Here is a 23591-nt window from a genome sequence, read left to right as displayed (position 1 = left end):
ATCCCTTCTTCCCGCAGCCAGAGTCTGTGACACACCCTCCCCCATAAACACAGCCCATCTCAGTCTCTGCGGGGCTCCCCTTGTACATTTCAGAGGTGGCTCACGCCGCCTCCCTCCACAGGTGGCCCTGGAAACCTGCCAAGATGTTGATGCCCGGCTCTGGGCCAAAAGGAGACACCTGTCATCTCCATTAATCCGCTGCCAGGTGTGACCAGCCCGCTTACAGAAGCTCAGAGGCACTGGGTGATTCATCCTGGGTCGCACAGCCCGACACAGCAGGGCTAACAGGTGACACACAGGACTACCGCCTGGGCTGGAAAGGGCTTTCTGGCATCTGCCTGGCTCCTGGCAGCTTTGTGCAAGGCGGCTTCCTGTCCAGGGTCCCCACCCCTCCCAGACCTGCTGCCTGAACCACCCAGAAGCTCCTTCCTCCTGAGCTGGCAGAGCCTGGGTGCCGCGCTCAGGGCACACACGGCCTCCAGGAGCCCCGGGGGAAGAGGAGTTCCTTCTGCCACAAGAACCAGGTATTGAAGGTAAGGGGGATGGAGGGGGGCGCCTTCCCACCTGCCTCAGACCACCAGGCAGAAAGGCAGTAAGCATGGCTTGCCTATGCCCACTCAGTGAGAGAGCTGGGAGGGGCAGCCAGGCGTGGAGGGAGGCCATTGTACAGATGGGGAAACTGAGGCATGGGGAGGGGAAGAAATGTCCAGGAGATATGGAGGGCAGACCTAGTCTCATCACACCTTAGGTCTTCAAGCTGTGGGTAGGTGCAGAGCCCTGGGTAAGAAACCCCTTCAGCCAACTCAGGGGAAAGAGTCAGGGTTCTGGAGCCAGCTTGTGGGATCCAGGAGTCCGGAGGGATGGGAGCGGAGAGTCTTTCCCTCCATGAGCTCGTTTCTGCTCCTATATGGGGGGTGGTACACCCTCCCCTCATAGGGACACTGAGAGGGCTGAGTAAGGGAAGCCTGGAGGGAAGTTCCTGGAACGCTCCCCTCATCCCCAGACCACCCACCCTGAATCACAACAGGCAGACCCACTGGCACAGGGCTCACCACATGCCCCCAACGCTGGACTCTGAGCTCTGAAATGGCAGCATTTAATCCTCGAAGCGAGGTAGGAGCTTCACATCCCCATTTTACAGATGGGGAAACTGAGGCATGAAGCAGTTAAACGACTCACCTGAGACCTCACAGCCAGTGAGTGGGGATGCTGAGTTCCCTGGTCTAAACCTGTGTGTTAGAGGAACCTACAGGCTGTTCGCCAGACACAGTCCCATAGCTGGGGCCAGGGGATGAGGGGAGGACAAAGACACACTTGTCCACTGGCTCAACAAATACAGAGTGTACATGGCGTGCCAAGGGAGTGTAGGGCGGTGCACACAGCATGATGCCAACTGCCTTAGGTTTCTAAATGGACTCTAACCCACTGAAAAGCCTAAGGCAGCTGGCATCACACTACGAGTGCTGCCCCAGTAGGGCCCTATTGGCCTCAATCCCTAGCCCTAGCCACCCTGGCCACCACCAGTGCCCCCAAAAGTCTGCCACAGCTCCTGGATGGGGCCACAGGTCCCAGGAAAATTCAGGCAGCCTGTGGGTCGAGTTAGCTGGCCGGAAGCCAGATCCAGCGGAAACAGAAACAGGCCTGAGGCTGGCCAGGAATCGCACCTCCTCCTACCTGGAGAAGCTTGGTGAGCAGGTGTGAGCAGAGGGCTGTGCAGATCAAAATCAAGAGCCTAGTGTATGCCTGGTGCTTTACATATGTGATTTCCATATCCCTGACAATGAGCTGGAAAGTGGGACCTCCAAGGCCTTAGGATGCAAATGAAACTACCCCAGGTTTCAGAGAGATGTAGCAGCTTGCCTGAGGCCACACAACTCTTTGTAGATTTACTCTCAGACCCCGGCATGCCCTGTGCCCATGCCACCGGACCCGGTTCAGCCTTGGGTAGCTGTGTCAACGGCAGTCAGGCCCCATTTTCTTTCCAGGGAAGGCTAGAGAGGTTTTGTGTCTGCTTGGTGACTTTCGGTGGATGACCAGTTTTCCTATCTGCCAGCTGAGCTCATAACGCTCTCTACCCCTTGCATCTTAAGCAGTGGGCCTTTTTTTTAATGTTCTTTTTTTGTTGTTTTTAATTTTTTTTTGGCTGTGCTGGATCTCTGTTGCTGCTCGAGGGCTTCCTCTAGTTGTGGCAAAGGGGCTACTCTCTAGTTGCGGCGCACGGTCTTCCCGTTGCAGTAGCTTCTCTGGTTATGGGCCACGGACTCTAGGGCACAGGCTCCAGCAGTTGCTGCATGGGCTTAGTTGGCCCACAGCATATGGAAATCTCCCCTGACCAGGGATCGAGCCCATGTCCCCTGCACTGACAGGCAAATTCTTAACCACTGGACCACCAGGGAAGTCCCAGCAGTGGGCATTTCGAGGTGGCTCCACAAATGGTAGGTTTTGCTACCGATGGAACAGCAACTGAGAGCTCCCCAGTGGATTGCAGGCCAGCAAAAATCAGGCCATCCCCCAGAAGGTGGGCAGCAATGCCGACCAGCTTGGCCACAAGATGCCGTGGTTTATGAGCTGGGCACAAAGACTCGGGGATATGGAGCAGAGGGCTGCGTGCCGCCCAGAAGGAGCACCGACGGACAACGTGAGCAGGCAGTTCAGTGTCCAGCCGGTGGACTTAGTCCTTGTTTGTTCCTCTGATAACTGGGGTGACCTTGGTTAATGTTTACCAGGAGCCTCCCCCTTCACCCCTCTGGGTCCAGTGCTTAAATACGGGCAAGGACAGGGCTCTGTCTCCTCGGCCTCAGTCACCAGCCCTGACCTGGGACAGTGAATCGTAAGTATGCCTTCCACTGGCCAGACGCCTCCGGGACCCTGCGCTACCCAGGCAGGCCTTGGGGATGCAGGGAGGATGGAGCAGGCTGGGGCCGGGCCGCCTGTTGTCATAGTAACAGCAGCCCTGGGGTCCTTTCCTGCTCCCCAAGCCTGTCCAGGGCCCACCAGTTCCTCCTGGTGACTAAAGTGGCCCTCTGTGAGTGGAAGTGGAAGTGAGGGGGTGGGGGCTGGCTCTGGCATCCAGCGACCTAGGAGGGAGTGTGTTTCTGCTGGCACTGCTCCTGTCTCTCTCCCGTCGGCGGTCTTCTGTAGGTCTCGCTGCCTCTGCATTTGCTCGATGTGTATCTTTTCCCGCTTCTACAGATGAGAACGGTAAGGCAGGCTCAGGGAGGGACGGTGAGCGGCCCAGGCTCACAGAGTGACCCAGCAGGGAAGCCAGTTCGGACCAGAAGCTCTGAGTTTCAGCTGTTCATCATGCCTCCATCCTCTGCAGAAGTGCCCAGAACCGAACTGCACCAGGTCTCAGCCTGGAGTTACCAAAGCGGGCCCCTCTGTGCACAGCGGGCCTCTGGCCATCCTTGTGTGCAGCAGAAGATGGGGAGCTGGGGAGGGCACTGTCCTGGGGGGTGGGCTGTGAGCTGTATTCCTGAGCCCCCACTCTGGACAGCCAGCCTCTATTTAAGCCTCATGGCAATCCTCTGAGGTAGTTACCATGGTGTTCCCATTTGACAGATGAGGACTTCTGGGACAGGGAGGTTCATCCCTTGCCCCCAGTTACACACCGTCTAGGATTCAAGCTTAGGCTGAATCCCCTCCAGAATCCCCACTTCTGCCCTCACACCCACTGCCAAATTGTCGCTTCGGGTCTCAGGCATCAGCTGGGGAATGGGAAGCTTGGGCTAGCTTTGAGTCACCTCTGATGCTGGGTGACCTTGGACAGTTGCTCATCCTCTCTGCCCTTTTGGGCAAAACAGATAACCTTGGCCCTCCTGCCCCTACCCTACTCCCACAGGCTTTGATCTCTGGACTTTAGAGGATATGATTTTTCCATCACTGGTGTTTGGAAATGGAGTACAAAAATGACTCAGGCCAAGGCAACCAGACTCTTTTAGAGGATCCTGAAAGAGCCACAGTGTCAATAACAACTGATGCCTCCTGAGAACTGACAGCGTGCCAGGCATTTCTTGGCACTTTGCACCTATTTCATTTGCATAATAGTCTTTAGGGGAAGCACACCCATATCATCACTGGGAAACTGAGGTTCAGAGAGGCTGAGTATCTAGTCCAAGGTCACAAAACTGATAACGAATTGAGCGTGGGCATTCTGGCCTCATACTCTAATCTTAGCCACAAAGTGACGTTGCCCGTCTTCGTTCAGCCAGGCCACCTCTGAGGTTTTCTGTTCTGAAGCCTCTGCCTTCAGCTTTGTACACAGAGAAGGGCTAAATGCCAAATTCAGGAATCAAAACACCTAGGACTAAATTCGGTTCTGTGGAGACTTCCCTAGTGGTTCCGTGATTAAGACTCTCCACTTCCACTGCAGGAAACACAGGTTTGATTCCTGGTCAGAGAACCAAGATCCCACATGCTACATGCCAAAAAAATTAGTTCTGTAAGCCACCAGTTCAGTTCTGTGATTTTCAGTAATTTATTTAACTTCTACAGCCCTCAATTTCTCCATCTATGTTGTTGTTCAGTCGCTCAGGCAGGTCCAACTCTTTGTGATTCTGTAGGCTGCAGCACGCCAGGCTTCCCTGTCCTTCACCATCTCCTGGAGCTTCCTCAAACTCATCTCCATTGAGCTGGTGATGCCATCCAACCATTTCCTCCTCTGTTGTCCCCTTCTCCTCCTACCCTCAATCTTTCAGCATCAGGGTCTTTCCCAGTGAGTCAGTTCTTTGCATCAGGTGACCAAAGTATTGGAACTTCAGTTTCAGCATCAGTGCTTCCAATGAATATTCAGGACTGATTTCCTTTAGGATGGACTGGTTGGATCTCCTTGCTGTCTCCATCTATAAAATGGGGCTAATAATAATTCCCTCCTCGCAGGGTAAGCTCTGAGAGAAGATGAGACAGTGCATGGATGCCTGCTTTCACTAAGTGAAACGGGGAGGGTGCTCATGCTGGCATTTGCTAGGAATAGGGTTTGGCAGCTAACAGTCAATGAATAAAGACCTGGAGAGTTGACCTGAACATTTTCTAAACTCAGAGGCCATTCTCTGCAAAGCAGGGTTCCCCTCTCTGGCTCTGAGCAGGGCTAACTGCCCTGGAAGAAATCTGCCAGTTCTCTAGCTTGAACCCTCCCTGGGCAGAGCCAGGGCTTCCACACCTGCTAGATGCCCACCCACTCATCACCTTATCCATTCCTCACATCTGCCTTGCAAGAGATTCTTTTCTCCACTTACAGGAAGGCGAGGCTTGAAGAAGTGCAATCACCTGCCCAAGGCCACTGACCTGTAAGTGGCGGGGCTGAGTCACCCTGGGCTTACCCAGGTGTCAGTAGATTGTGACCTTAGGTCATAGTCACTTCCCCAAACCCCACTGGGTCGCTCTTGGTCACTCGTCTTATGTCCTGGGGGGAAGAAATGGCATGAGATTAGGCAAAGGGGCAGCTCATTCACTGTCCCCGACCTACCCCAGACTCTGGAAGTGTCATTGTGACATCTTCATTCTGTTGATTTGAAGTTTGGTCCCTATACCTCTGGGCAGTTCACCATTTCCTCTCTCATCTCTGGTTGGCTCCCCACCACCAGAATTTGGTGACTCTGGGGGGAAAGGACTGCCTTTGATAGAAGGGAGAGGAGAGAGAGGTCTTGGGTGCCCAAAGTTCTAAGGAACAGACTCGGAGGCAAAAGGAAGCCAACAGAGTCTCAAGGCTGACATCAGAGTGTTCGGGACCTAATTCTGACACTCACTGAATTGAGCTGGGCACACACTGTCCCGCCTATAGTTCGAGAGGTGGGGAAACCAAGCCCTGCTCCAGCAAGCTTTGTGCCTGACTCACTGTGTGGCCTTAGCAAGGCTCTGACCCCTTCCTGGCCTCAGACCGTTTATTGTAAGAGGAGGAAGCCAGAGGAGGTGATGTAACCCCCAGGCAGAAGGATGGGGTGGGGGCAGGGAGGTGCTCACTCCAGCTGTAGCCCCTCTTCCCCTCAGCCCCACGCCAGCCTTGTTACCTTCCTAAGGCCAACATCCCTCTTGGCAGGAGGGCACCTTACCCGGTACCCCCCTGGGAAGTTTCAGTCCATCTTGTTCCACCAAACCCAGATACCCCTCTAATTAAAATTCCAGCATTGGTACACAGGGACCTCTTTTAGGTCCCTCTTAACCTCAGTTTATACAGCTGGGCAGAGTGAGGCCCCAAAACAAGTAAATGCTTGCCCAAGGCCAAGTGGACAGAGGTGGTCCTGTGCGGACGAGAAGCCACAGCCTCTGACTCTGAGGCCACTTGGCATATGTAGTGTCCCCATCGTGCAGAGTTCAAATCCCTCATCATCTCTGAGCCTTGCCAAGATGGGGAATTTCCATCAACCATGAAGGACCACGCCAAAATCCAGTGGGGAGGTAGCAAGAAACCCAAGGGCGATGGAAATATACAGAATTAATCTCAGCACCATCTTCTGCTCTAAAACCACTGACTAGTTTATGAAAAATATAAACAGGTATTACATAATCTGTGGTCTCCTCTATTTAGATTATTTAGAGACCTGAAGCCCGGGGGTGGGGGGAAATGGTAATGGAAAGAAACCAGTTTTGTGCTTCATCTTGTTGTTTATCGGAAAGGAACTTTTTAAAAGTCCAAGGGGGTAAATAAAACCCAGCATTCCTTCTTTCCAACTTTTTCACCTCGGGTGTTCATGTGGGAGTGGAGGGAGCTCTGTGGGGGCAGAGCTGGTCCTGTGTTGCCGCAGGAGACGTTGACTTTGACGACCACTCGATGGAGCCTGACCTTGCTGGGTCAGCCACAGGCGTTGCCACTCCCTGCTGTCTCCCCCGACCAGCTGTGGAGCTCATCTTCCGCTCAGTCATCCTCTGAGGGCTTCTGCTTGTCCATCTACCAGCCTCTCCTTCAAGGCCCTCTGCTGTCTCAGGTGCTTTCAATGTAAGGCGTGGCGTCTAGACTTAGTGAAGATCTTACTTTCAAAGATCCCCCAAATCTGACTTTCTACCTGTGACACAATAAGGACCAGAGAGACTATGCAACTCATCCAAGGTCACACAGCTGGTGGTGACAGAGACCTAAATCAGAACCCAGGTCTGTCTGAAAAGGAAAAGATGCTTTTCCTTACCCACCCCACCTCCCGCAAAAGACAAATTCCACTTGGCTGGAGGAGCCAGGGCCTTCAGCACCCACAGGCATGCTGAGCACAGAGCTGGAACAGAGGAGGCAAGCAGGGTGGGTAGCTAAGCTGACCGTCAGCACAGTCCTGTGACTGAGGCCACAGACTCACTGTGAGGGCGGCCCTCCAGCTCAGGAAAATTTACCAGGGGCTGAGGTTCACTGTGAGTGTTGGGGTACAGTGGGTCATTAGCCACTTCCTGTCCCTCAGCTTCCTCTTCCCAAAATAAGGCCAGCAGCACTTACATCTTGCGGTCATTGTGGATGTTAGCGGAGTCATCCAGAGTGTGGACTCCTGACTCAGATGACCTGGGAGTGCGATTCTGATTCTGCTACTTATCTGTCCTGGAACCTTGGACACGTGACTTAACCTCTAGGAGCTTGGTCTCCTCATGTAAGCCCAGGGGTGTCGCATGACCTAGGTCAGAGGACTGTTACCAGAACATGGTGAGATAAGACAATAAAGAGCTCAGGATGGAATTTGGCATGCAATAAGCACCATCAAGTCCCTGCCATTGTTCTGAGTCTTTCAGTAATGATGACATAGAAGAGTGTTTGGCATATAAATCCTCGATAAACTGGCTGCTTTGACCTGGCATCAGTCATTGGCCAAGGGACTCACTGTGTGGTCTGACCTGGGCATGGTACCCTTCTGTCTCTTGCAGGATAATGGCACCCTCCCTCACGCGGGCCCTCCTGCTGCTGGCAGCCCTGTGCTGCCTGGTCCCCATCTCTCTGGCTGGAGTTCTCCACGGACACGCTGTCCAAGAGACAGATGATACATCCCACCAGGAAGCAGCCTGCCACAAGATTGCCCCCAACCTGGCCAACTTTGCCTTCAGCATATACCACCAGTTGGCCCATCAGTCCAACACCAGCAACATCTTCTTCTCCCCAGTGAGCATCGCTTCAGCCTTTGCGATGCTGTCCCTGGGAGCCAGGGGCAACACTCACACTGAGATCCTAGAAGGCCTGGGTTTCAACCTCACTGAGCTAGCAGAGACTGAGATCCACAAAGGCTTTCAGCATCTTCTCCACACCCTCAACCAGCCAAACCACCAGCTGCAGCTGACCACTGGCAATGGTCTGTTCATCAATGAGAGTGCGAAGCTAGTGGATACATTTTTGGAGGATGTCAAGAATCTGTATCACTCTAAAGCCTTCTCCATCAACTTCAGGGATGCTGAGGAGGCCAAGAAGAAGATCAATGATTATGTAGAGAAGGAAAGCCATGGAAAAATTGTGGATTTGGTAAAGGTTCTTGACCAAGACACAGTTTTTGCTCTGGTGAATTACATATCCTTTAAAGGTAAGGTTGCATAACCAGTCTGAGCTTTGTTGCACAGAAACACCCCCAAAATATTCTCAAACACTCAGTTATTAACTTTCCTGGCAGCACAGAATGGGATATAGCCATGCATCTCTGCATGTGTTATTCAATTTTCCACACATGACCACTAAAACTTCCTGTGATCAAATAGGGTTAGGGAATTATGGATTAAACAAAGTACCTTCATCTCTGCAGGACTTTTCAGAGCCCTAAATGTCCTAACATGCACTGCAAATTCCTACCTGGGAGAGGTGCATGATGTGCAGTGCCTCCCAAAATAGAGTCAGGAAAACAAATCCCGAGTCACACTTCTGACAACTGCAGTGCAGAGGAAGTAGTGACACCTTTAGAGTCAGGAAGACCAAGATTCAAATCCTTTCTCTACCACATGAGCCTCTACAAAATTGAAATTCTGGATCCTATACCAGCCTTGCATTATTCTCCCCCAAAGCCTTTTCTGTAGACTGCCTGTTCAATTTAGACCCATTTTACAGATGGTAAAACTGAGGTTTGGGGCTTCCCAGGTGGCTCAGGGGTAAAGAATCCACCTGCCAACGCAGGAGACACAGGAGATGCGGGTTTGATCCTTGGGTCAGGAAGCTCCCCTGAAGTAGGAAATGGCAAGCCCTTCTAGTATTCTTGCCTGGGAAATCCCATGGACAGAGGAGCCTGGTGGTCTACAGTCCATGGGGTCGCAGAGTTGGACACGACTAAGTGGCTGAGCACACACTCAAACCTGAGGATCAGGGAGAGGTACCTCACCAGGGGGCTCAGGGCTCCGTTTTTCTCCCACTGTTACTAAACCTTCTCCTACCCTTGGCTGATGTCCGCTGTCTCTTGTCTCCAGGAAAATGGGAGAAACCCTTCGAGGTGGAACACACCACAGAGAAGGACTTCCACGTGGACGAGCAAACCACGGTGAAGGTGCCCATGATGAGCCGCCTGGGCCTGTTTGACCTCCGCTACTGCGACACGCTCTCCGGCTGGGTGCTGCTGCTGGACTACGTGGGCAATGTCACCGCCTGCTTCATCCTGCCCGACTCGGGGAAGCTGCAGCAGCTGGAGGACAAGCTCAACAACGAACTCCTCGCCAAGTTCCTGGAAAAGAAATATGCAAGGTGACCTCCCAAACAGACCGGCCTGGCAGCTGCCACATCTGGTCCGGTCAGAGGGTTGGCGGTGGGGGGCGGTGTGGGTAGACCCACCGACCATGGCCATGACCACCGTGTGCCTGCTTCCAACAGAGGCCAGAATGCACGCACGTGGTACCAGGCCAGACTCCACGGAAGGCTGGTGCCCAGGAGTGAGGAGTGAAAGTCCTGTCCTTGAGGACTTCCTCCCCAGCCTGGACACGGCCCTTTCCTGGTGCACAAGGAGAGCAATGTCAACACATGTTGTTGGCAAACCCAGAAAGAAAAGGATGGGCTTCCTGGCAAAGGTGGCAGTTGAATGTAGATTACAGGATACTGTGTGGATTATGGGCTAAAAAGTCCACGGCAGGATTGGGGGTCAGGGGGGAGCTGCTTGGAGAGGCTGAAAAAGCCATCGCCCAGAGCAGGAAACTCCAGGACCTGTTTGAGGCTGGTTCTGACTCCTCTGTCATCAGATGAGTGTGGTTTGACCAGGTCCCACCAAGCCCTCCATATCAGTGCCTGTCTCTGTTTGTAAATATGCCCAGGCAAGGATGAGCAATTTTGTCGTGTATAACATAAAACAAAGATGGAAAAACAGACAAGAACTCCTCATGCCCTCAACAGATGTCGCTCACGACCTGCCACCACACCCCACAGTTCCCTGGGATCCTGGCTCTGGAGGAGTCCCAGTCTAGGGGGCGCGACCAAACCCTACAGGGAGGTAGTGAGCACAGTCCTTCCAGAGGACACTCTGGATCCTCCGGGAGGCCTTCTGAGAGGAGGTGGCCCTTGAGAGGCTCTGCAGGACAAGAGGCTCGCTCTGATTCTAATGTCCTCTGACCCTGGGCGTCGAGGAACTGAAAGTGGAATAAAGCAAAGTGTGAGAGCAGCGGGAGAGGGCGCCAATGGGAAAGAACCACCAGAAAAGGAAGCACTTTCAACTCTGTGACCTTTTTTTTTCTCATGACAGTTCTGCCAATTTACATTTGCCCAAACTGTCCATTTCTGAAACGTACGATCTGAAAACTGTCCTGGGCAAACTGGGTGTCACCAAGGTCTTCAGCAACGGGGCTGACCTCTCAGGGATCACCATGGATCAGCCTCTGAAGGTGTCCAAGGTGAGCGTGTCCCCGACGTCCGTAGGTCAGAATGCGCGCGGGGCTGCAGCTCCGGGCCGAGGCTGAGGACGGGGCCGGGGGACGCAGGCGCGCTGCAGACTGAGGCCCTGAGGGGCGCTGTCGCTCCACCAGGACGGCAGTGTGGTCGGCTGACGGAGGGGAGGAGGCCTCACGTGCTCAGTGCGAGCTTGTGTCATGTACTCTCTGTCTCATCCTTGGCCGGGGACTTCCCTTTTTTGGGTCCCTATAACCCCCTACTTACAGAGAGACTTAGGCTCGGGGATTGCCAAGACCCTTTGGCCCCTGCATCTGAGACTCTGGAAACTACTGGTGAATCACTGAGTCTGAGTGATTTCAACCAAAGATGCCCAAGAAAACAACTGCGGTTCAGTGACTGTTTGTGAGCGGAGTACTTGGGTGGGGACAAGGCACATGAAAGTACCCCTCAGAGTCCTGCTCCCCAAGGAGCTTAGTATCTGGTTCCACAAATGAGAGGGGAGCCAAGGAGACAGAGGGCAGGAAAACCTTCTCTCCCCCGATTTCCCAGGAAGGCTGGGGAGGAAGAGGCAGGGGTACCCTCGTGGATCAGACAGAGGCCTTGCGAGCATCCCTTGTGTGTCTCCTGCAGGGCCGTGTAGACAGGGATGGGAAAGACAGGAGGTGAGGAGAGAGGCCAGAGGGTGCCCCACCCTGGGCAAGGCTCTCCTCCTCGCCTGGCTCCCAGGCCTGGGTGGGAGCCTGTCTCCACTCACACGCGACCTCGTTGCCCTCCTCCTTCCAGGCGCTCCACAAGGCTGCTCTGACCATCGACGAGAAAGGGACTGAAGCTGCCGGGGCCACGATTCTGGAAGCCATCCCCATGTCCATTCCCCCAGAGGTCGAGTTCAACAGACCTTTCCTCTACATCATCTACGATAGAAACACCAAGTCTCCCCTCTTCGTGGGAAAGGTGGTGAATCCCACCCAAGCCTAACTGCCTTTCGGGGTTCAGCCTTCCCCTCCCAGTCCAGGTCCCCCTCCTGCCTCCCCCTCCTCCCTCCACGGCATTAAAGGATGACTGACCTAGCCCGAGTTTGCATGTGGCGTGTCAATCCTGCGTCCTCTCGCATCTGAGTCTTTCTTTGCATCCCCAGGATGTGTGTGGAATCCAGGCCATGGCCCTCCTTCATGTGTCCACTGCATTAAGATGCCTTAGCATTTACACTGTCCAACCCTGTGTTCGGTCAGGCTGAAAGGTCGGCTGAATCCCACAGCTTCCTGCCTCTCCCCCAGTCACTGTGGGAAAGCTCCAGGCTTTCCAGTCTCCTCCGGGGTCCCCAGGGGGATATCCTACAGGCTCGGAACCCAGCCCATGGCCCCCACCTCCACCCAGCGTCCACCAGGTCCCCCTGCTCGGTGCCCCGTCCCCACTGGTCTCACTGTGGTCCCCGCTTAGAGCCCCTCACGGGCAGGCTGCCACTGCTTGCAGAGCCTTCAGCTCACACGGGGACACTGGGCTGCGGCGTCTCCAGCAGCAGAGATGGGAATCGGGGCCTCTCCTTGTCCCACATCGTCACCTGAGCCAGGCTTGGACACTGACCGCTCGCAGGTCTTTCCTGCCAAAGGCTCTAGTTGGTGTTTGCAGGGGCCCTTTCCCATGAGGCTGGACTGAGAACACATATTTCTGTCCTTGTCACTCCATCGCTGCACCAGGACCCTCAAACATGCCATTCCTAGAAGCAGGTCTCATCTCCCCAGTGAAGAGAAGGTCCCAGTCTGTATCACTTGTTCAAACTCCCCCAGGATATCAGCCCCCCACCAAGACCATTTACCCTAAGCCCTCTTGTATTCCCTAATCACATGGCCAAGGTGCCCTGGATGGCTCTGGAAAGTCCTGACAATGATTCCTAAGTCACAGTAGGGGAAGAGCAGACCGTCGACCCCCAGTCCCCCTGCCCCCGCCCTCCCTTAGCTAAGCTGTGTCAGGGACCACATTTACACTTGTCTTGTTCCTGTGTTCCTGCCCCGGGGCCCTTCCTGTGGTCTCTGACTGGAAACCACAGCTCCCAGGCCACAGTTAAAGGCTGTCCCAGGAGCAGACCCTTTCACTGAGGGCCACATGGCTCCTTCCCACCCTCCAAGGCCCTACAGGAGGGCTGCTGCAGTCAGAAAGCCTGGCTGGACCCCAGCCTGAAGGAGCCAGCTCCCCAAACTCTCATGGGAATACACTTGTCCCAGAGAAGCAAGGCCCCATCCTACACAAATCCAGTGATCACCATCTAGCTTCTCACTGGGATGAGTGCACACGTAAAGAACAGGCTTGAGTCAATCAAATGTATATCATTTAAGTCCAAAGGGCCACATCTGTGCAATTTCACAGAACTGAACATGATGGATGAAGATTAGACCATTTCCCAAATAAGCCTCACATCTCTTGAGTTTTCTCTGCCTAGAGACTTCGACTACTACAAATTCCATTAATGACATGACTATCACCCAGCACCCAGAATGAGGCCAGACCTGAGGGTCTAAAGAACTTGGATCAAGTTCAGACTCTGCCACTTCCCAGCTGTGTGATTTTAGCAAAGTCATCAAACCTCTCTGATCCTCAATATCCTCGTCAAAACAAGTCTTGAGGTGCTGTGAGGTTCACATCAGAGTGCTAAAACAGCTTTTTAAAGGACAACAGAGGAGGGCGCTGGTGTAAGGGACAAGCTTTGCTGACTCTCTGAGCTCCTTCTCTAAGCCTGGCTGCCTGGGAGGAGCCGTGCAAGCATTTTCTTGTTGAATCCTCAGGGCAGCCCTGTGATGTTGGGAGTGGAGTTGTTCTGCTCTTCTGTGTGGCACTTCGTGCAGATGAAGAAACTGAGGCTCAGAGAGGCTTGTCATCTCTTTAAAGGTCATAGCAAGTGGCAAAGTCGGCTTTAGAGGCTCTCCTCATTTCTCCAAACCCCACCGCATCATACCAGAGGGACTACACAGGTCTTGTTCAGTCACTCAGTCCTGCCTGACTCTGCAACCCCATGGACTGCAGCACATCAGGCTTCCCTGTCCTTCGCTATCTCCCGGAGTTTGCTAAAACTCATGTCCATCATGTCGGTGATGCCATCCAGTCATCTCATCCTCTGTCGTCCCCTTCTTCTCCTGCCTTTAATCTTTCCCAGCATCAGGGTCTTTTCCAATGAGTCAGTTCTTCCCATCAAGTGGCCAAAGTATTGGGTCTTCAGCTTCAGCATCAGTTCTTCCAATGAATATTCAGGGTTGATTTCCATTATGATTGACTGGTTTGATCTCCTTGCTGTCCAAGGGACTCTCAAGAGTCTTCTCCAGCACCATAATTTGAAAGCATCCATTCTTTGGCACTCAGCCTTCTTTATGGTCCAACTCTCACATCCGTATATGACTACTAGAAAAACCATAGCTTTGACTATATGGATCTTTGCCGGCAAAGTGATATCTTTGCTTTTTAATAGGCTATCTAGGTTTGTCATTGCTTTTCTTCCAAGGAGCAAGGCATCTTTTAATTTCATGACTACAGTCACTATCCACAGTGATTTTGGAGCCCAAGAAAATAGTCTGTTACTGTTTCCATCGTTTCCCATTTATTTGCCATTAAGTGATGGGACTGGATGCCATGGTCTTCGTTTTTGAATGTTGAGTTTTAAGCCAGCTTTTTGACGCTCCTATTTCAACCTTCATCAAGAGGTTCTTTAGTTCCTCTTCGCTTTCTGCCATAAGGGTGGTTTCATCTGCATATCTGAGGTTATTGTTATTTCTCCCAGCAATCTTGATTCAAACGACCATTATCTCTGCTACTGTGGGCAAAAATCCCTTAGAAGAAATGGAGTAGCCCTCATAGTTGACAAAAGAATCTGAAATGCAGTACTTGGGTACAATCTCAAAAATGACAGAATGATCCTGGCTCGTTTCCAAGGCAAACCATTCAGTATCACAATAATCCAAGTCTAGGCCCCAAGCACTAATGCCACAGAAGCTGAAGTTGAACAGTTCTATTAAGATCTATAAGACCTTCTAGAAGTAATACCAAAAAAAGATGTCCTTTTCATCATAGGGGAATGGAATGCAAAAGTAGGAAGTCAAGAGATCCCAGGAGTAACATGCAAGTTTGGTCTTGGAGTACAAAATGAAGCAGGGCAAAGACTAACAGAGTTTTGCCAAGAGAACACACTGTTCATAGCAAATGCAGGACTCAGGCAGCGCTAAATTCAGTTCAGTTCAGTTCAGTCGCTCAGTCGTGTCCGACTCTTTGCGACCCCATGAACCACAGCATGACAGGCCTCCCTGTCCATCACCAACTCCCGGAGTCCACCTAATCCCATGTCCATCAAGTCAGTGATGCCATCTAACCATCTCATCCTCTGTCGGCCCCTTCTCTTCCTGCCCTCAATCTTTCCCAGCATCAGGGTCTTTTCAAATGAGTCAGTTCTTCGCATCAGGTGGCCAAAGTATTGGAGTTTCAGCTTCAACATCAATCCTTCCAATGAATACCCAGGACTGATCTCCTTAAGGATGGACTGGTTGGATCTCCTTGCAGTCCAAGGGACTCTCAAGAGTCTTCTCCAACACCACAGTTCAAAAGCATCAATTCTTCGGCACTCAGCTTTCTTCACAGTCCAACTCTCACATCCATACATGACCACTGGAAAAACCATAGCCTTGATTAGATGGACCTTTGTTGGCAAAGTAATGTCTCTGTTTTTTAATATGCTATCTAGGTTGGTCATAACTTTCCTTCCAAGGAGTAAGCATCTTTTAATTTCATGGCTGCAATCACCATCTGCAGTGATTTTGGAGCCCAGAAAAATAAAGTCAGCCATTGTTTCCACTGTTTCCCCATCTATTTCCCATGAAGTGATGGGACCAGATGCCATGATCTTAGTTTTCTGAATGTTGTGCTAAATTCCTCCTCAAACCATGAGGAGTGCTGGGGCCCACAGCACTCACCTAGGATGCCTCTGCAAGGAAAAGAGCCCCAGGATCTGCTGGAATTCTTCCCACCCAAGGTTAAAGAGCTCACAGCCTTGAGCAAGCAACATGGCATGCTCCCCAACACTGATGTTCTGGGGGAGTATAGGGTCAGATACAAGGGCCACTTGGAGTTCCTGAGAGTCCAGGGAATTTACCTAAGATACAATCATTTCACAAAAAAATGGCCCGTCATTACATAAGTCTGGACTCTGGTTGACAGAGACCTGGTTCAAACTAGCTTAAAACCCCAGACCAGATTTCATTGGTGCATATGGGAACCAACAGGTCCACTCCCTGTGGGCAGGGGAAGGGGCACCCCCACAGGGCCAAAGGTCAGGGCAATTTTGTCAGAAGGGAGACAAGAGTGTGCCACAAGCCAAGCAGGACAGCCGTATGCCTCAGTGTTGCCTATTCTTTAGAGTTTTTAGATGTAATCACTGCCTAGTCTGACCCTCAGAATTGGTCCTTGAAAGACGCAGCTGGGAATCATTATCCCCAAGGTACAGATGGGGAAACGCGGATCCAGCAGACTGGAAGACCTGCCCAGCACAGGCCTGAAGACAGGTCCCCCCTTCTTCAGTTGGGGCTGCCCTGATGCCGTCTATTCCCCAGTGCATCTCAGACCTTAGGAAGAATTCCAACCTGCCGGTCCACGCGGGGTCCAGCTCACTGCCCCAGCACCAGCTGAAACACAGCTGCTGGGGGTTCTAGGCTGCTCTGGACCCCCAGGCAGGGACACAGCTCTGCCCTGAGACAGATGGGCAAGACACAGCACGGGCTCAGACAGGGCCAACATGGAAGGGACACTAACACCTCCCCATCAGTGGCAGGGGAAGGAAAACATACCCATTAGAATTTCATCATAAATGCATGAATGTTTAAGGTTAAGTGCCGGCTCTGCCCTCACTGGTGGGGTCATCTGAGCCTCATTCATAAAATGAAGATGAAGTAAGGATGCGTCTGGCTTCTCACACATGTGTGCTAGTCTAGAAATGGAGAATACTGATTATATGTTGATTTCCATTCCAGGAGATCTCCTGATCCTCTCCACAAGCCCAGGGGATGGGCATGAGCTATATAAGAAAAAGCAAATCTTTTCTGGATATCTGTGCTCCCTGGGATAGGAGGAGACCCAGACCTCACATTCAAAACATGCTGGTCTATGGCTGTGGATAACGGGTGATGAATGAGGTTGTGACATTATGATTAATATGAAGAAATATGTGTATTTCATCTTCATGCCAGTTCTGGCACAGAGATCCTAAAATTCCTGGATTTTCCTAACTGATGAGCTCCAGAAAGGTTTGTTTTGTTGTTGTTAATGAGGTGACATTTGGAAAACCCTCTAGGTCACCTAAGGATGGGGGTTGGTGGCCATGGGAAACCAACCCCTAATCTCGGGGAGGGGGAGAGGGATTGGGGATCCAGTTCAAACAACAAAAGTCAAACTGGGGCTCTGTAACAACCTAGAGGGTTGGGAATGGGCAGGAGGTGGGAGGGAGATTTAAGAGGGAGGGAACATGTGTACACCTATGGTTCAGTTCAGTTCAGTCGTTCAGTCGTGTCCGACTCTTTGCGACCCCATGGACTGCAGCATTCCAGGCTTCTCTGTCCATCACCAACTCCTGGAGTTTGCTCAAGGTCATGTCCTTCAAGTCGGTGATGCCATCCAACCATCTCATCCTTTGCCATCCACTTCTCCTCCTGCCTTCAATCTTTCCCAGCATCAGGGTCTTTTCCAATGAGTCAGTTCTTTGCATCAGGTGGCCACCTGATGGAGTGGCCATCAGGAGTTTTAGCTTCAGCATCAGTCTTTCCAGTGGATATTCAAGACTGATTTCCTTTAGGATGGACTGGTTTGATATCCTTGAAGTCCAAGTTACTCTCAGGAGTCTCCTCCAACACCACAGTTCAAAAGCATCAGTTCTTCTGCACTCAGCTTTCTGTATAGTCCAACTCTCACATCCATACATGACTACTAGAAAAACCATAGCTTTGACTAGAGGAACCTTTGTTGGCAACATCTCTGCTTTTTAATATGTTGTCTAGGTTGGTCATAGCTTTTCTTCCAAGAAGCCAGCACCAATGGGTAATTCATGTTAATGTATGACAGAAATCAAACCAATATCATAAAGCAATCATCAATCAACTAAAAAGAAATTAATGTGTTTTTAAGTCAGTGAGGTAAACAATCATGCCGATGTAACAAAGCCTCCAAAAAAGCCAGAAGACCAGGGTTCAGAGAGCATTCGGATTGAACATGTGGAGACTGGGGGAACTGACGAACTTAGAGGGGTCATGGAGCCCTGCTCGATTTCTTGATTTCCCCATACCTTGCTCTACATAACTCTTCCATTTGGCTGCTCCTGAGTTAATCTTTCTAAGTCAACCAATAATCAGAGAAGAAGGCTTCTCTGAGCTCTGTAAGCTACTCTATCACATCAGCTGAACCCAAAGAAGGAGGCCATGGAACCTCCAAGCTACAACATGTGGGTCAGAAGCACAGGTGACATCCCAGACTTGTGACTGGTGTCTGACGCAGGGCTGGGGCAGTCGCGCAGGACGGAGCCCCTCGCCTGTGGGAGCTGACTCTGTCTCCAGGTACACAGCGTCAGAGCTGAATTATAGGGTAACCAGCCGAGGTTGGAGCATTGCTTACTGTGGGGCAAACCCCACACACATGGGAACTGAGCACAGAATCTTTAGAGGCCCGGCTGCGTCGTGGGTGTGCACTTCAAATCCCTTCCAGAGCCATCAGGGACGGTTCACAAACATCCACCAATAGTGAGGACAACCCAAGAGCTCCTTTAGAGGCCGGGGCCTTTCTGCCGCTGTCCTTGGTTAGATCTTCACACTCAGCGAGGCAGGCAGAGCACCCGGCTTTCCTCCCAGGCAGGCTCTGCCCTGACAGTTTCACAATGAAGTCTGAGCCCCGTGTGGGAGAACTAAAGGAATTCCCCTCGGTGGAGAAATCAGAAAAAGGAACTCTCACCAAGGCAGCTCCCGCCCCACAAGGACACAGCCAGCAGCCAAGGGTGGGAAGAGACTCAGTCTGACATAATGCGAGAGTTATTCTAAGACAGCAGCCTGTGTGATTTGGGGGGAGTTCCTCAACCTCTCTGTTCCTCACATTCCTCACCTATAAAGGGTGAAAAAGAATACCTACTTTGCAGAGTTTCCATGTGGAAAAGACAACTCTTTTGCAGAGGGGTGGGGGTGGGGGGTGGGCTGGGCAGCCCAGAAGTTGTTCTGCAGGCTGAGTATCAGACCAGGGGGAGATCTGGCCTCAGTTTCACAATGCTGGGAGGAGGGTGAGCTATCTAGCCCAGGGGTGGGTTTCTGGAAGTCCACTGTCCCACAGAAATAAGCTCCATGTTCCAGTATCAGCTTTATCAGAAACAAAGGTGCTATATGTCCCCCATAGGCCTTATTTTTATCCTTTCATTCAATTGGTTTGACACTTGGGCAGAAAAGATGGAAGCTATTTTTAAAAGCTTGAAAGATGCCAATAGGAGGCACTCAGATGGTAGCAGCAGTCTTGTGACTGCTGCTATAGGTTTCCTGAACGAGCAAGGGAGGTAGAGTTGGAGAAACTGAAGCAGGACCTTGGGGCCTCTTGCAGCTTGGTCCCTGTTTCATCCTGATGGGCAGAGCCTCTGCATCCATCTCATAGGAGACATGTAGAGACATCACCTGGGCAGTGTTAAGTCCTTGAGGTTCTGAGCTTCTTTGTTATTGCAGCAGAACCCAGCCCAGGTTTCAAGAAATTGCCTTCAAAGGAGTTCTTCACCTAAGAAGCAAGCCTGAAGTGATGGCTGAGACTGAAAAGGAAGGTTGAGGAGCACCCCTCAGGAGGGAACCACATTAGAAGGTGCCAGAGAGGGGTGCTAAGTACATGCCGGGGAAAGTCAGCCCAGGTGCAGTGGTGAGCACATGCCAGGAAATTTGGAGGATGCAGGACCAGGTCACGTGGGACAGGTACCAGCAGATCAGTCCTACAGGGTCAGCCTGACCCAGGTGGAGCTGGTGGATGATTCCCAGGACGTTTGCTCTCAGCAGGCAAAGCTGACTTTCATGGCTAGGTGCTCTCTTGCTATTTGGTATCACTTTGGTTATCTAAGGACATCATATAATGAGAAATCAGAGCCATCAGAATTTTTTAACATCATGGTGTGACTTTGACAGCGCAGTAAGCAGAGCGAATAAGAAATACACATTAGGTTTTCAAAAAGTGATTTTTTTTTTCCTTTAGTCCTCAGATGTCAATAGCCTTGAAAGATGGTTTGATATTTTTAATATTGTCAATGCAGTTTCCTCTAGTTCTGAAGTGACTTTCAGTAATATTAGGATGAAAATGCTAATGGCAGTATAAACAAAGTAGAAAGAATTCAGGAATCCCAAAACAGTCTTCTAATGAACATGAAACCCAGAGCAAGCCATTTGATCTCTGTGTGCCTCATCTTCCATTCCTGCAAAACGGGGATAACTCACTGGTTTCATCTTTGGATGATTATGCAATGTGTTTTTGTTTCTTTGAGTGCTGGTTCTTAGTGAATATTAAACGTTAATCAAGACTACAGATTCCAAAAGTAATACTTTGAGGGCCAGCTGCCCCTTTCCCTTGATTTTGTCTCACAGGTCTTCTACTCACATGTCCTGAAGCCAGGGAGATCACCTCCCCTCTGCTAGGCTCCATTTTATCACCAGCAAAATGTGAGCATTAAGGTCGGTTGAGGTCCTGATTTTCTGCAAGATTCCAACTTCATCAAGATGGTCCAGTGTCATTCTTTCATGTGATTCCTCTGAGCCCTGGTACCCGCTATCTTGGCCTGTTATCTCCCTTCTGTGCCTGGAAAAATGGGCTTTGGAACCCAAAGAACACAGAACCCAGCTCCCAGTGTGAGGCTTCCTAGGGCTGGGAACTTGGCAGTGACAAACCCGGGGAATTCAGGCAGCTGACACTTATTGAAGGTCAATCATGCATCAGGCTCAGTTCTAGGATTTGGACAGACTTTATTCACTCCTCCCAACAGCTCTGGGAGATGGGTCTCGAGGAGGGATGATCCCTTGCTCTTGCACGATCACAAGGCTCCCATCACCCCGTCCTCCAGGTGGCCTTGTACTTGCTGGTTACACTGGACTAGACCACTTCAGGGAAGAACAGCAAGGCCCTCAGACGGTATCAGGCACTCGCTGGCTGAGCTCTGGATGCTCCCCCAGACTTACTTCCTCCAAGATGGGAAGGGAACAGTTATCGGGCCCATAGCACTGAGTGTCCCAGCTCCCTGAGACTGCCCTATTAGTAGGCAAGGGTGTGCGCCAGCATGGGACAGTCTATGGGGCGAGTCCAGCTCAGCAAGCCTCCAGGAGGAAGAGATGATTTCCATTTCCTGCGTGAGTAGCTCTCCATCAGCCCGTCCTGAGCTGACACAGTGAGTGAGGCTGGGCCACCTTGACAGAGGAGGAAACTGAGGCATGGGCAGGTTTGACTTCGATTTGCCAGGGTCAGCATTTGAAGGCAGGCACTTGAGGCTTTGCAGTTCTGCCCAGCTTGGTAGGTGGGGAGGATGGATTGACATGGCTTTCTAGAGTCTTTTCCTGTGGAGGTTATTACAGAATATCGAGCTGAGTTCTCTGTGCTATACTGCAGGTTTTTGTTGATTATCTATTTTATATATGTGTGCTGTGTTAAGTCGATTTGGTTGTATCTGACTCTTGGTGACCCCATGGACTGTAGCCCACCGGGCTCCTCTGTCCATGGGATTCTCCAGGCAAGGATACTGGAGTGGGTTGGCCTTTCTTTCTTCAAAGGAACTTCCTGACCAGAGCTGAACCCACGCCACCTGGGTCTGTCTCCTGCACTGGTCTGCAGATTCTTCACCACTGAGCCACCAGGGAACTCGGTTTTATATATAGCAGTGTGTATATGTTGGGCCTTCCAGGCAGCTCACTGGTAAAGATTCTGCCTGCCAAGCAGGAGACATGGGTTCAATCCCTGGGTCAGGAAGATCCCCTGGAGAAGGAAATGGCAATCCACTCCAGTATTCTTGCCTGGGAAATCCCATGGATAGCAGAGCCTGGCAGGCTCCTGTCTGTGAGGTCTCAAAAGAGTCAACCTAGAGACTAAACAACAGCAACAGTAAGTGTGTATATGTTAATTCCTAATATCATCGTACACTTTAAACTTCTGTAATATTGTAAGTCAATTGCATCTCAATAAAGTCGAGGCAGAGGAAGTAAATGTCATAAAATAGCTAAAGGCTAAAAATGTAGCCACAAACAACTTGATGAAAATATAGCTGAATATTTAACTGAAAAATAAAAAAAAGGTCCCAGCACACAGGAGGCCCCTGTAATAACCAGGCTGGTGGGCAGAGCTGTTTCAGGGTTACATTTCTCCTTCTCCCTTCCTGCCCAGGCTTGGACAGAAGCCCGTAGCCTCAGTGGTCTTCACCTGCGTGTCCCTCCTGCAGAAAGCAGGCACGAGGCCCCTTGGAGGGGCCCCCACCCCCATGCCACGTTCTCTAAAATGCTTCTCTGTCTCAGGAAATTTTCCTTTTTTCTTTTGTTTGTTTGTTTGTTTTCACTTGTGTTCTGAGATAGATAACATTATTTTCTTTTTCTTTGTGCTTTATTTTTTGCTTTTCGAGAAGATTCTTCTTTCTTACCTTGTTCTTTTAAACTCCAACCAGAGCCAGAGTTCTGGGCCTTACCTTGTAGATTTCACGCTTCCCTTTAACCCAGCTATCTCACTGGAGAAAGAAGATCCCCTTTCATCGCCTTTCCCCCTTGTTAGCCTGTCCCCCAGATTTTCAGAGGACAACCCCCTCTGCTCCCCGGCCCCCATCTCCTGCTCCGTAGACCCTGGCCTTGATCTCGCTCTTGAAACACCTCCTCTGAAAGGCTGAGGTGTATTCATTAACTCCTCAGATAACCCTGCTAGCTTTTCTGTCACCTCCTCCCCTTTCTTATCTGGGTTCAAGGGCCTGTCTTCTATCTGCTTGCCCCTTGTTGATCCTAAAAGCTTTAGTTTGCAAAACCCACCAGCCCCTACCCCCAGGAAGCTCAGGAAAGACCTCTCTGGGGGCTGTGAGTGTTTAGTTTGAGCAGCCTTGACACTCGGGCTGTTGTCAGTAAGTCTTAAAGGTCATGGTCCTCAGGCTCCTGGAAGCCCAAGGACCACAGAGGCATCTGAGCTCCAAAGGTGACAGATAAAGAGACTGTTATATGGTCTCTCAAACTTGTTGCAACAGAACCTGGGATCCCTTGACAAGTCCCCACCTAAGAAGAATGAACACCCCAAACTAACTGAGTCCATTAAACACTTTGGCCCCAGTGAGCAAATTCAGTTGGGAATCGCTTGACCCAAGCCCATTCTGAAATGAGAAAAGTCTCTTCAACCAGGATGAAGGAGGCCTCCCAAGTGGGTCTCGTGCTCCAAGCCCTCCCTCCCTGCACAGAGGAGCCCCCCAGAGGCACTCTAACTCCAGGGGACCTTGGGCAATGCCTGGACAATTTTTGATTGTCACACCTGGGGGCCGGGGAGGGGTTCCTGGGATCTAGTTTTATCCAGGATGCTGTTAAACACCCAACGATGCATAGGGCAGCGCTTCACAGCATAGAATCTTTCAGCCCATAACTGGTTCTGAGCTGGAGACCCCAAACTCCCTGTGGCCCCAGCCCTTAGAAGCAGCCAAGCTCCCCCATCAGGAGGCAGGCCCCTTATACACAGAGCACCAGATGAGAAATACAGAGATCTGTCTGTCTCAGCTCTGCTTGACCAACTGCGTAATCCCGAGCATGTTAACGACCTTCTCTGAGCCTCACTTTTCACATCCTGTAAAATGAAGATAACAAAACATGAGACAAAATTA

The 23591-nt window shown here is 51.3% G+C and overlaps 1 protein-coding gene across 3 annotated transcripts; it reads left to right on the top strand.

Annotated features, from left to right (window-relative positions):
• Positions 1-246: 246 nt before the first annotated feature.
• LOC122706326 (alpha-1-antiproteinase) lies at positions 247-11815 on the top strand. 3 transcript variants are annotated; one of them, XM_043921473.1, is made up of 5 exons: positions 247-533; positions 7834-8477; positions 9346-9616; positions 10602-10749; positions 11531-11815. In XM_043921473.1, exons 2-5 carry the CDS (start codon positions 7838-7840, stop codon positions 11720-11722), a joined length of 1251 nt encoding a protein of 416 aa, XP_043777408.1. In that variant the 5' UTR covers positions 247-533; positions 7834-7837; the 3' UTR covers positions 11723-11815. The 3 variants fall into 3 exon arrangements, with proteins under 3 accessions (XP_043777408.1, XP_043777410.1, XP_043777409.1); XM_043921475.1 differs by having other exon boundaries at positions 379-524; XM_043921474.1 differs by lacking the exon at positions 247-533 and adding an exon at positions 2701-2830.
• Positions 11816-23591: the final 11776 nt, after the last annotated feature.

This window comes from Cervus elaphus, chromosome 13, assembly GCF_910594005.1.
Source record: "Cervus elaphus chromosome 13, mCerEla1.1, whole genome shotgun sequence".
Classification (NCBI taxonomy): domain Eukaryota; kingdom Metazoa; phylum Chordata; class Mammalia; order Artiodactyla; family Cervidae; genus Cervus; species Cervus elaphus.
This window is presented reverse-complemented; position numbering and strand designations above follow the sequence as displayed.

What these genes read in the sequence shown, in the direction of transcription:
- LOC122706326 (XM_043921473.1), top strand. Translation starts at nt 7,838, where the DNA reads ATGGCACCCTCCCTCACGCGGGCCCTCCTGCTGCTGGCAGCCCTGTGC. An exon ending in GAATTACATATCCTTTAAAG is followed by an intron (nt 8,478 to 9,345) that starts GTAAGGTTGCAT and finishes TCTTGTCTCCAG; the next exon opens with GAAAATGGGAGAAACCCTTC. An exon ending in AGCCTCTGAAGGTGTCCAAG is followed by an intron (nt 10,750 to 11,530) that starts GTGAGCGTGTCC and finishes TCCTCCTTCCAG; the next exon opens with GCGCTCCACAAGGCTGCTCT.